Source organism: Trichomycterus rosablanca, chromosome 15, assembly GCF_030014385.1.
Source record: "Trichomycterus rosablanca isolate fTriRos1 chromosome 15, fTriRos1.hap1, whole genome shotgun sequence".
NCBI classification, from domain to species: Eukaryota; Metazoa; Chordata; class Actinopteri; order Siluriformes; family Trichomycteridae; genus Trichomycterus; species Trichomycterus rosablanca.
The window spans coordinates 14077351-14089912 of record NC_086002.1 but is presented as its reverse complement, the minus strand read 5'-3'; the positions used below and the strand labels follow the sequence as shown (position 1 = coordinate 14089912).

Below are 12562 nucleotides of genomic sequence, written 5' to 3'. Positions count from 1 at the left end.
GTGATGGATCATTCTCAGCACTGCATTGACACTGACATGGTGGTGGTGGGTTAGTGTGTGTTGTGCTGGTATGAGTGGATAAGAAACAGCAGTGCTGATGGACACCTCACTGTCACTGCTGGACTGAGAATAGTCCACCAACCAAAAATATCCAGCCAACAGCGCCCTGTGGGCAGCGTCCTGTGACCACTGATGAAGGTCTAGAAGATGACCAACTCAAACAGCAGCAATAGATGAGCGATCGTCTCTGACTTTACATCTACAAGGTGGACCAACTAGGTAGGAGTGTCTAATAGAGTGGACAGTGAGTGGACACGGTATTTAAAAACTCCAGCAGCGCTGCTGTGTCTTATCCACTCATACCAGCACAACACACCACCACCATGTCATTGTCCCTGCAGAATGAGAATGATCCACCAGGGTCCTGACCATTGACAAACAGGGTGAAAGCAGACTACTAAAAAGTATGTAGACTTCAGTCAGTAATTGTAGAACTTCAAAGTGCTTCTATATGGTAAGTGGAGCTGATACAATGGACAGTGAGTGTAGAAACAAGGTGGTGGTTTTAATGTACAGTATTGACTGAAATGGACAGCACCTAATGAAAGTTATCAGAAAGAAGCATATGCGACTCAATTCTCAGAGGTGCGGGCACGGGGGGAATGATTTTATAAGGGTGGCCGTGACCCCCCTGCCCACCCCTTGACAGCGCCGCTGATTGTATCACTCAACTGTAATGGTCCTTGCTTACCTCTTTCAGTAATAATTAACTTTTTAAGGTCATTTGTAAAATGCAGGAATGCATCATGCAGCATCTGTGAGACATTTAGAAGCATTTAATATTGTTCTGATTAAATTACAGATGAAAGAGAAGATGTACAAAAGAAAACATTCACAAAGTGGATAAACTCACAATTTGCTAAGGTAAGTTTGATGTGAGGCTAAAGTATTTTGATTTATTTTGCCCCTGAAACTTAAACAGTGAAATCCCTATGAATACAGCATAATGCATTTAATTTGAACAGATTTGTATTTAGTTAATAAATAGAAATAAATCATGCCTTCGTAAGGAATGCTATACAATTTAAGACAGCAACTCAGCTACGAAGTGGTAGGCCACGTAAAATGACAGAGCAGGGTCAGCGGATGCTGAGGCGCATAGTGCGCAGAAGTCGCAGAGTCAATCGCTACAGACCTCCAAACTTCAAGTGACCTTCAGATTAGCTCAAGAACAGTGTGTAGAGAGCTTCATGGAATGGGTTTCCATGGCCGAGCAGCTGCATCCAAGCCTTACATCACCAAGTGCAGTGGTGTAAAGCACGCCGCCACTGGACTCTAGAGCAGTAGAGACGTGTTCTCTGGAGTGACGAACCGCGCTTCTCCGTCTGGCAATCCGATGGACGAGTCTGGGTTTGCCGGTTGCCAGGAGACCGGTACTTGTCTGACTGCATTGTGCCAAGTGTAAAGTTTGGTGGAGGGGGGATTATGGTGTGGGGTTGTTTTTCAGGAGTTGGGCTCGGCCCCTTAGTTAGATTTTGGACAATTTCATGCTCCCAACTTTGTGGGAACAGTTTGGGGATGGCCATTTCCTGTTCCGACATGACTGCGCACCAGTGCACAAAGCAAGGTCCATAAGGACGTAGATGAGTGAGTTTGATGTGGAAGAACTTGATTGGCCTGCACAGAGTCCTGACCTCAACCCAATACAACACCTTTGGGATAAATTAGAGCAGAGACATCAGTGTCTGAGAGCAGAGACATCAGTGTCTCCTAAACCTTGTGGAAATCTGCAAAGGGTGGGCCAACATCATATTGAACACTACGGATTAAGAATGGGATGTCACTCAAGTTCATATGCGTTTGAAGACAGACGATCGAATACTTTTGGCAACATAAATAAATCTGCTTTATTAAGTACACCTGTAGATTTAAAAATACAGTGTATCACAAAAGTGAGTACACCCCTCACATTTCTGCAGATATTTAAGTATATCTTTTCATGGGACAACACTGACAAAATGACACTTTGACACAATGAAAAGTAGTCTGTGTGCAGCTTATATAACAGTGTAAATTTATTCTTCCCTCAAAATAACTCAATATACAGCCATTAATGTCTAAACCACCGGCAACAAAAGTGAGTACACCCCTTAGTGAAAGTTCCTGAAGTGTCAATATTTTGTGTGGCCACCATTATTTCCCAGAACTGCCTTAACTCTCCTGGGCATGGAGTTTACCAGAGCTTCACTGGAATGCTTTTCCACTCCTCCATGATGACATCACGGAGCTGGCGGATATTCGAGACTTTGCGCTCCTCCACCTTCCGCTTGAGGATGCCCCAAATATGTTCTATTGGGTTTAGGTCTGGAGACATGCTTGGCCAGTCCATCACCTTTACCCTCAGCCTCTTCAATAAAGCAGTGGTCGTCTTAGAGGTGTGTTTGGGGTCATTATCATGCTGGAACACTGCCCTGCGACCCAGTTTCCGGAGGGAGGGGATCATGCTCTGCTTCAGTATTTCACAGTACATATTGGAGTTCATGTGTCCCTCAATGAAATGTAACTCCCCAACACCTGCTGCACTCATGCAGCCCCAGACCATGGCATTCCCACCACTATGCTTGACTGTAGGCATGACACACTTATCTTTGTACTCCTCACCTGATTGCCGCCACACATGCTTGAGACCATCTGAACCAAACAAATTAATCTTGGTCTCATCAGACCATAGGACATGGTTCCAGTATTCCATGTCCTTTGTTGACATGTCTTCAGCAAACTGTTTGCGGGCTTTCTTGTGTAGAGACTTCAGAAGAGGCTTCCTTCTGGGGTGACAGCCATGCAGACCAATTTGATGTAGTGTGCGGCGTATGGTCTGAGCACTGCCAGGCTGACCCCCCACCTTTTCAATCTCTGCAGCAATGCTGACAGCACTCCTGCGCCTATCTTTCAAAGACAGCAGTTGGATGTGACACTGAGCACGTGCACTCAGCTTCTTTGGACGACCAACGCGAGGTCTGTTCTGAGTGGACCCTGCTCTTTTAAAACGCTGGATGATCTTGGCCACTGTGCTGCAGCTCAGTTTCAGGGTGTTGGCAATCTTCTTGTAGCCTTGGCCATCTTCATGTAGCGCAACAATTCGTCTTTTAAGATCCTCAGAGAGTTCTTTGCCATGAGGTGCCATGTTGGAACTTTCAGTGACCAGTATGAGAGAGTGTGAGAGCTGTACTACTAAATTGAACACACCTGCTCCCTATGCACACCTGAGACCTAGTAATACTTACGAGTCACATGACATTTTGGAGGGAAAATGACAAGCAGTGCTCAATTTGGACATTTAGGGGTGTAGTCTCTTAGGGGTGTACTCACTTTTGTTGCCGGTGGTTTAGACATTAATGGCTGTATATTGAGTTATTTTGAGGGAAGAATAAATTTACACTGTTATATAAGCTGCACACAGACTACTTTTCATTGTGTCAAAGTGTCATTTTGTCAGTGTTGTCCCATGAAAAGATATACTTAAATATCTGCAGAAATGTGAGGGGTGTACTCACTTTTGTGATACACTGTATATAATAATAAATACATTTATAGAGCTTTATTGGAAAATATTTGCATGATGTTTAAATGCTTTTCTTTTAAACTGACTAAAATGTTTATCTGTTTATTTGGCAGATTGGCACAAAATAACATTAAAATGCTCTTAATCTGGGCAGTTATAGCTCAGTGGTCAGTGCTCTGGGCTATCAGTTGGAAGGTTTGGGGTTCTGTCTGACTCTGTGATTGGACCTAAGCTTTAAAACAAAAAGAGAATTGTATTGTACTGTATACATGTATATTTATGAAAATAAAAGCATTTCTCCCAATCTGACTGTGCTGTTACAGAACTAATGCAGATCAGATGCTGTATTTAGAACCTATATTAATATTTTTATTAATAATCTGGTTTTGTTTGATGATGTCTGAATAACAGCATTATTAATATGACTTACCTGTTTATTTATCGAGAGAATAATATTAATCTACAGTGCCAAAGTGGGCGGCATGGTGGCCCAGTGGGTGGCACTGTCTGGGTTCGATCCCCAGGTGGGGCAGTCTGGGTCCTTTCTGTGTGAGGTTTGCATGTTCTCCCCGTGTCTGCATGGGTTTCCTCCGGGAGCTCCGGTTTCCTCCCACAGTCCAAAGACATGCAAGTGAGGTGAATTGGAGATATACAATTGTCCAAGACTATTTTTGACATTAAACTTGTGAATTGATGAATCTTGTGTAATGAGTCACTACCGTTTCTGTCACGTTACTATCCTAATAAATAAATAAATAGATAAATACATAAATAAATAACAATGCCAAAGTACATTGTACATCACATGATCAGTGGATTTACTTATTTGTTGTATGTATTCTTCAGGCTGGAAGACCTCCTATCAATGACCTCTTTACTGATCTGTGTGATGGTCGTCGTCTTTTGGAGCTTTTGGAGGGCCTGACCGGGCGGGAATTGGTAACTATTTGTAATGTTAAGCTAATGTGGGTGTTGGGCAGTATAATTAGGTGAATATTGTGAATATTTCCTTTGGGACCATATTATCACTACCATATATTCACTATTTAGCCTGAAACTTAATGACTTTCTGTGACGTCAATTATTAATCTAATTCTGACTTTAAATAGCATGCATTGACTTTATTACTCTATTACATATAGAATAAATAACAATAAATAAATAATGCAATAGCGAAAACCTTAAAAATAAAACTGAAGGTTACATAAATAACCGTGATTTTATGCAGATCTGTGTATCGGCTTTCCAGAATCAGATTCCATCAACATCGTAACAGAGTAAATGGAGCATACAGACTTAGGCTCAATGATCCCCATAAATAACCCACAATTTCCTCACATCACTACAAACATTTCTTTAGGTCTGAAACTCATTTCACCAGTTTGCCTTCAGCAACACAGCAGAAAATATACCGTATAAAAAAATAATAATTCCATTACTTTGTTATTTAATGTTCTTTCAGTATATACACAGATTACAATTTATAAAATGTATTTTATTGTTGTATTTATTCATAGAAACATACAAATTTAAATGCAAAAATATTTGAAAAAATTTGTTTGGTTACATTAAAACAAATACTGTCAAGATTTTTTGAGAAATAAATCAAGTTCTAGATTGTAATCTAGGTTGTAATCATTGCTTTTGGCTGGAAAGATTTAATGCAATTACCAGCAATCATGGTAAGGATAAATTAGCGTATCAATGTTCTAATGAAAAAAGAGAATCACTTTGATTAAAAAAGCTGCACAGCCAAAGCCAGATCATCTCTGTCAGTTCACTTGGTTTAGAACTTCATGACTTGCGTTTAGTCTGGTAATGGGAAAGGTAAGAGAAATGTCATACAATGGTCAAAGTAAACAAAAATGTGGCAAACAATTTGGCATTGATTTATCTCATTATGTTTGAAGACAGAAGAATTGTGTGTGTATTTCCAAGGGCACCACACCCGCATTAAAGTACGAAGATGTGAGCAGCATGAAATGAGGTTGCTTCTCTGCCAATGGTACTGAGGCATTACAAAAAATTATATGTACAATTGTACAGCCTATCTAATCTTTTGGCTTGTATCCTATAGAGAATTTTACAAGAATTCTAAAATTGAGAGTTCATCAAAGGGTCCATAGTAGTCTTGTTAAACTGAAGAAAATTTGCCAAGAGGAATGGAATGGAACCACAACAATGGAGCCACAATGCTGCAAAAAGCTTACAATCAAGCCGGAAAGTCTGCACACCCATTTTACCTTCTCCACGTTTTATTACGTTACAGACTCATTCTATAATAGATGGAGTTCTTGTTTTTTTGCCTCGAACATCTCCACACAATCACCAATAATTACGAAGTGAAAACAGGGTTTAGAAAATATGCAATTTTATTTTACTGACTAAAATGGTTTATTTAGGGGTTACATATCTGTACACACCCTACACAAGCCTAATACTTGGTTGATGCACCTTTGGCAGCAATTACAGCTTCAAGGCGTCTTGGGAAAGAAGCTACGAGCTTGGTACACATGTTTCTGGACATTTTTGCCCATTCCTCTTGGCATATCCTTGCAAGCTCCGTCAGGTTGGATGGGGAGCGTCGGTACACAGCCATTTTCAGCTCCTTCCACAGATGTTTGATTGGATTCAGGTCTGGGCTCTGGCTTGGCCACTCAAGGGCATTCACAGACTTTCTCCGAAAGTCTCCGAAGCCGCTCCTTTGTATTCTTGGCCGTGTGCTTTGGGTCGTTGTCATGTTGGAAGCACTCTGGAGCAGGTTTTCTTCAAGGATCTCGGTGTACTTAGCTGCATTCATCTTTCCCTCTATCAGGACTAGTCGTCCCGGTCCCGCTGCTGAAAAATCATCCCCACATCTTAACATGCTTCACTGGTTTCCTCCAGACGTGACGCTTGGTATTCAGGCCAGAAAGTTCAATTTTTGGTTTCATCAGACCAGAGAATCATGGTTTGAGAGTCCTCTAGGTGCCTTTGTCAAACTCCAAGCAGGCTGTCATGTTGTAGAAACATCTCAGCAATATCAGTGAAAACAAAATGTACCTCAGCTCACTTTTGGGTGTCATATCAAAGGGTGTGCACACTTGTGTACATATGATAATTTACATTTCAATTTTTAATAAATTAGCACAAATGTCTAAAAACCTGCTTTCACTTTGTCATTGTGGCCTAATTTGTGTTGAATTTTGTGACAAAAAATGAACTCAGTCTATTATAGAATGAGTCTGTAATGTAATAAAACGTGGAGAAGGTGAAAGGGGTGTGCAGACTTTACGGCTTGACTGTATTTCTTATTATAGATGTATAAAAGATGCAATTGCCCACAACATATAATGTTTATAAGGTATATACATAATGTGTATATGTTTTCTGTTCCTGCAGTTAAAAGAGCGTGGTTTCACCAGAGTGCACTCGCTCAATAATGTCAACAGAGTGCTCCAGATCCTTCAGAAAAACCATGTAAGTTATAGGTAACACTGTTGTATTTATATAGGGTATTCTAAACAGTGGTGTTAAGAGGGCACACACAATTTAATTATAATATTAACATTTTCAGAATAAAGCTTACTTTGTATTTTAACCTTGCAGAATTTTTAAAATGGCAAATTACTTAAAGTCTTTTTATGATGTCCTTATTTATGACTGTTATTCTACTTGTAGGTTGATTTGGTGAATATTGGTGGAGCTGACATTGTTGATGGCAATCATAAACTGACATTGGGACTCATCTGGAGCATAATTCTCCATTGGCAGGTAAACTGGCTGGAATTTATCTGTTTTGATTTGGCACTGAAAGTTTGAAACTTCCATACGACTCAGTGGTTCAAGGTTTTGGAAATCTACCCATTGTTTTTTTGATGCAATAATTTTTTTTCAGCTTTTGTGGCAGCTCCTTAGTTTTCACCATGGGCACAACACACCTTGGTGGTGCTTCTATAACAAATCACATCCCAAGCAAATGAAGGGTCATTAGTGAGTTCCAAATGGTTTAATCATGGTGTAACCCAACCCAACCCAACCCAATAGGTTTTATTATGTAGGGGTGTTCCAACTGATAAAGACTTAATATAAAGTAAACTCTAGCTCTGCCAAAAAGTTATGAGCTATAATCTTTATTTTCTTTAAGGGAGTAGTTTTTTCCACTTGCAGCTCTTTCTGTAATTCATATGCATGGATGCCATGCTTAAAGTAATGGTATATATAGATCTAGTAGATGTAAAAGTGGGTGGGTAGCACTGTCACCTTACAGCAAGAAGTGAAGTCGAGTCGAATTTATTTATATAGCGCTTTTTACAATAGACATTGTCTCAAAGCAACTTTACAAAATCCAGGACCAACAGATAAAAAAAACCCTGTTGAGCAGGCCGAGGGCGACAGTGGCAAGGAAAAACTCCCTTAAAATGACAGAAAGAAACCTTGAGAGGGACCAGACTCAGCAGGGCCCATCCTTCTTGGGTAGCCTGGAGGATACTTTAAATAAATAGGATTTACACAAATCATACAAACACAGAATTAAAATAAACTAAAAGTTATAACTAGCAAAAAAAAATAATAATAATAATAGAGTTATTATTCAGTCCAGTCTGCAGTCTGTAGTGAGTTCTTGACATTCTTGGTGCAAACACGCCAGGTCCCGTCACATCCGGCAGGAGCAGCATTATTGGCACGGCAGTCTCGACTTTATTCCTTAACCTCGGGCGGGTAAACAGGTTTCCATCAGAACACCCTCGGGGTAAAACAACAAAAAATGTAGTTAAAAAAGTACAATGCGAGTTGAGTAAAATATCAGTTTTACAGAGAGTAGCTTTAGACCCCGGCAACCCTAATTATTACAGCATAACTAAAAGGGAGAGTGAGCAGGTAAGAAGGTCGATAAGATCCTGGGTTCAATCCCCAGGCGGGGCGGTCCAGGTCCTTTCTGTGTGGAGTTCTCCTTGTTCTTGTGCATGTTCTCCTTAAGTCTGCGTAGGTTTCCTCCGGGAGCTCCGGTTTCCTCCCACAGTCCAACAACATGCAGTCAGGTTAATTGGAGACACTGAATTGCCCTTTAGGTGAATGAGTGTGTGTATGTGTGTCTGCCCTGCAAGGGACTGGTGTCCCGTCCAGGGTGTTACTATGTGCCTTGTGCCCATTGAAAAGCTGGGATAGGCTCCAGCACCCCGTGCGACTCTAATTGGATAAGCGGTTAAGAAAGTGAGTGAGTGAGATGTTAAAGTTGTTTAAATTTGAGAAAACATTTAGCATTGGCATCTTGCCAGTCTTTCCCATCTTGTGTGCAGTGTTTCTGGGTGAAGCTGTACACATGGTGGCCCACATGATCAAGATGAAGCAGTTAATAAAAGTGAATTAATTAACATTTTGTCCAAGATAAACAACATACTGGAACACTGATTTCACTACCATTAATTTCCCCTGCAAATAAGATGCAGTGCTGGGCGCTCTGGTGGTGCGGCGGTAGAACACACCAGAGCTGACTTTTTAAACTCATGAGTTTGAATCTCAGCTCTGCTATCGACAGGCTGGGCGCCTACACGAACAATGATTAGCTCATTGGTAGGTTGGATGCCAGAGGGATTTCTGGTACATTTACGACCTCTGTTGGCTGATTGATGCCGCCTGCACAGAGACGAGGGATAATGGAGATCAGTGCATGGCTCTTCATGCACAAAGCTGATCCACATATGAACTCACCTTGTGCTGGTGAAAAGATGCAGTCGGAGGAGGCGTGTTAGTCACGGCTCTCCTCGGTCAGGAGCAAAGGGACGCATCAGTAGAGAAGAAGCATAGTGCAATCGGCTGATTGGCTGCGACTACATTGGGAGGAAAATTGGGGGGGGGGGAAATGCAACAAAAGATGTAGTGCTTTGAAAAAGTATTGGAACCTCAGCAGAAGGGCTTCAGGATTTTCTGGTAGAGAGCAGAAATCATGGTTACATCAGTTATAGCAAGTCGTCCAGGTCCTACGGAGACAAAGCAGCCCCAGATCATCACACTGCTACCACCATGTATGACTGTTGGTATGATGTTCTTATAGTGGAATGTGGTGCTAGGGTTACGCTTGGCCTTAATCACTATACTGTAATATTTTAATCTGAAACATTAGATATGCTGTTCGAGCAGACCATAAACTTTACCAAGGACTAGATTTAAAAATTATTCCTAATGGTTTAGAACATAATGGCTTATGCATATTTTCCCCTTTATCACAGGTGAAGGATGTGATGAAAGATTTGATGGCGGACTTAAAGCAAACCAACAGTGAAAAGATTCTACTGAGCTGGGTTAGGCAGTCCAGTAAGGATTACCCACAGGTCAATGTTGTGAACTTCTCTAGCAGCTGGGAGGATGGTTTTGCCTTCAATGCGCTCATCCATAGCCACAGGTTAGTGAAACATGGGGTGTAGGGTGACTGAACTGTTACTGACTGTTAGTATATTTTTATTGCACATAAACATAGGTTTCCTTTAAGAGTTCAATTATAAACTGATTAGCCATAACATTAAAACCACCTCCTTGTTTCTACACACACTCTCCTTTTTATGTAAAAGCACTTTTAAGTTCTACAATTACTGACTGTAGTCCATCTGTTTCTGTACATACCACAGAGCAGGTATTATTTAGGTGGTGGATCATTCTCAGCACTGCAGTGACACTGACATGTTAATGTGTGTTGTGCTGGTATAACAAGACAGCAGTGCTGCTGGAGTTTTTAAATACCATGTCCACTTATTGTCCACTCTATTAGACACTCCTACCTAGTTGGTCCACCTTGTAGATGTAAACTCAGAGACGATCACTCATCTATTGCTGCTGTTTGAGTTGGTCATCTTCTAGACCTTCATCAATGGTCACAGGACACTGCCCATGGAGCGCTGTTGGCTGGATATTTTCGGTTAGTGGACTATTGTCAGTCTAGCAGTGACAGTGAGGTGTGTAAAAACTCCATCAGCATTGCTGTGTCTGATCCACTCATACCAGCTCAACACACACTAATACACCACCACCATGTCAGTGTCACTGCAGTGCTGAGAATGATCCACCACCCAAATTATACCTACTGTATAGTGGTCCTGGGAGAGTCCTGACCAGCAAGTACAGCATAAAAAAGGCTAACAAAGCATGCAGAGAAACAGACGGACTACAGTCAGTGACTCTAGAATTACAAAGTGCTTCTATATGTTAAGTGGAGCTGATAAAATGGACAGTGAGTGTTTAAATATTATGGCTGATCGGTGTATGTGATATGCGTATTTCTATTTTGCAAGGCCCGAGCTGTTCAACTGGGCTGTGGTGGAACAAATGGATAAAGCTATTGACCGGTTGGATCATGCTTTCACTGTTTCTGAGAAGCATTTGGGTATTGAACGACTGCTCGACCCTGAAGGTAACTTGTTATCGTATATTGACGTGTAGAATTATTGGTGTTCGGAGTTTCCTCTACAGCATTGTACTCAGTTAATGTGAGTCCTTATCTTTGCCTTTCAGGTAATTGAAGTGGCAAAATATAAAGCATTTATTAAGACCTTTAGAAAACTAAAAGTTACAATACATTTAGAATTCAGCAGCCAGGGTTCTCACACACACCAGATCCGTGAAGGATATCACCCCTACACTTAAACATCTGCACTGGCTTTTGGTTCATTTTCCCATCCAGTATAAAGCCTTTCTTCTGGTTTTCAAATTTCTCCCTCCCTGGATTATCTCACTAACTAGTAGGCCAAATAGTCTTCTTCATGCTGTCTCTGGTCTGGTCTATCATTCAGTGATAGAGCTTTTATTGTTGAAGGGCCTGAACTTAGGAACTCTATAACTGCACCTTCAAGCAAGCTGTAGCCTAGTGGTTAGGGTAATGGACTAGTAATCAGAAGCTGGTTCAAGCCCCACCACTGCCAGGTTGCTGTTGTTGGGCCCTTGAGCAAGGCCCTTAACCCTCAATTGCCCAGATTGTATACTGTAATAGCACTGTAAGTCGCTTTGGATAAAGGCGGGCTGCTAAATGCTGTAAATGTAAATGTCATTCTTGTTTTTCAAAAATCAGCTAAAGACTCACTTTTGCCAGTAATTTAAAATCGTTCACATGTTGTATTTTTAATTTTTTCCCCTTTATTTTAAAGTTGTTTATAGTTTTATAAAGGTAAAACACATCTTAATAAATAATTATTTTTTAATTATTTTAAATAAGGAGTCATGTTACCCACCCCTATATCAGCACTGTATAGTATTGTAGCACTAAATAACTTTTTAACTAAATAAATTAAAAATAAATTTTTACTTTTACTTCAATTTTAATAAAAAAAATATATTGGTCTGTGCCACGCCCCCCTCTCCATGAGCACATTCAGTCGACTGCCACGCCCCAGCTCATGATTGGTTTCCTGGACTAATTAGCTCCAGCTGCTCCTTATATAAGAGATGAGCTGTAGAGCAGTCTTTGGGAACTCTTTTGGCTTTGGCCTGGTTTCTTGTTGTTTCTAGCTCCATGTTTCTGGCTCCGGGTTTGTGGCTCCGGGTTTGTGGCTCCAGGTTTCTAGCTCCAGGTTTCTAGCTCCAGGTATCTAGCTCCGAGTTTCTAGCTCCGAGTTTCTGGCTCCGGGTTTCTGGCTCCAGGTTTCTAGCTCCAGGTATCTAGCTCCGAGTTTCTAGCTCCGGGTTTCTAGCTCCGGGTTTCTGGCTCCGGGTTTCTGGCTCCGGGTTTCTAGCTCCGGGTTTCTAGCTCCAGGTTTCTTGCTCCAGGTTTCTAGCTCCAGGTATCTAGCTCCAGGTTTCTAGCTGCAGGTATCTAGCTCCAGGTTTCTTGCTTCAGGTTTGTAGCTCCAGGTATCTTGCTCTAGGTTTCTTGCTTCAGGTTTCTAGCTCCAGGTTTCTAGCTCCAGGTTTCTGGCTCCAGGTTTCTGGCTCCAGGTTTCTGGCTCCAGGTATCTTGCTCCAGGTTTCTTGCTTCAGGTTTCTAGCTCCAGGTATCTAGCTGCAGGTTTCTAGCTCCAGGTTTCTTGCTCCAGG

At 41.4% G+C, this 12562-nt stretch overlaps 1 protein-coding gene across 3 annotated transcripts in view; it reads left to right on the top strand.

Moving 5' to 3' along the window:
• dmd (dystrophin) overlaps positions 1–12562 on the top strand; it is a 217575-nt gene that overhangs the window by 16324 nt on the left and 188689 nt on the right. For all 3 annotated transcript variants that reach the window (XR_010014843.1, XM_063010432.1, XM_063010433.1), the window contains exons 2-7: positions 863–924; positions 4409–4501; positions 6944–7021; positions 7223–7315; positions 9772–9944; positions 10828–10946. Coding sequence is in view for 2 of the 3 variants with exons in the window: in XM_063010432.1 (XP_062866502.1) it covers positions 863–924; positions 4409–4501; positions 6944–7021; positions 7223–7315; positions 9772–9944; positions 10828–10946 (618 nt within the window). In the remaining variant the exon portion in view is untranslated. The remainder of the gene's footprint in view (positions 1–862; positions 925–4408; positions 4502–6943; positions 7022–7222; positions 7316–9771; positions 9945–10827; positions 10947–12562) is intronic.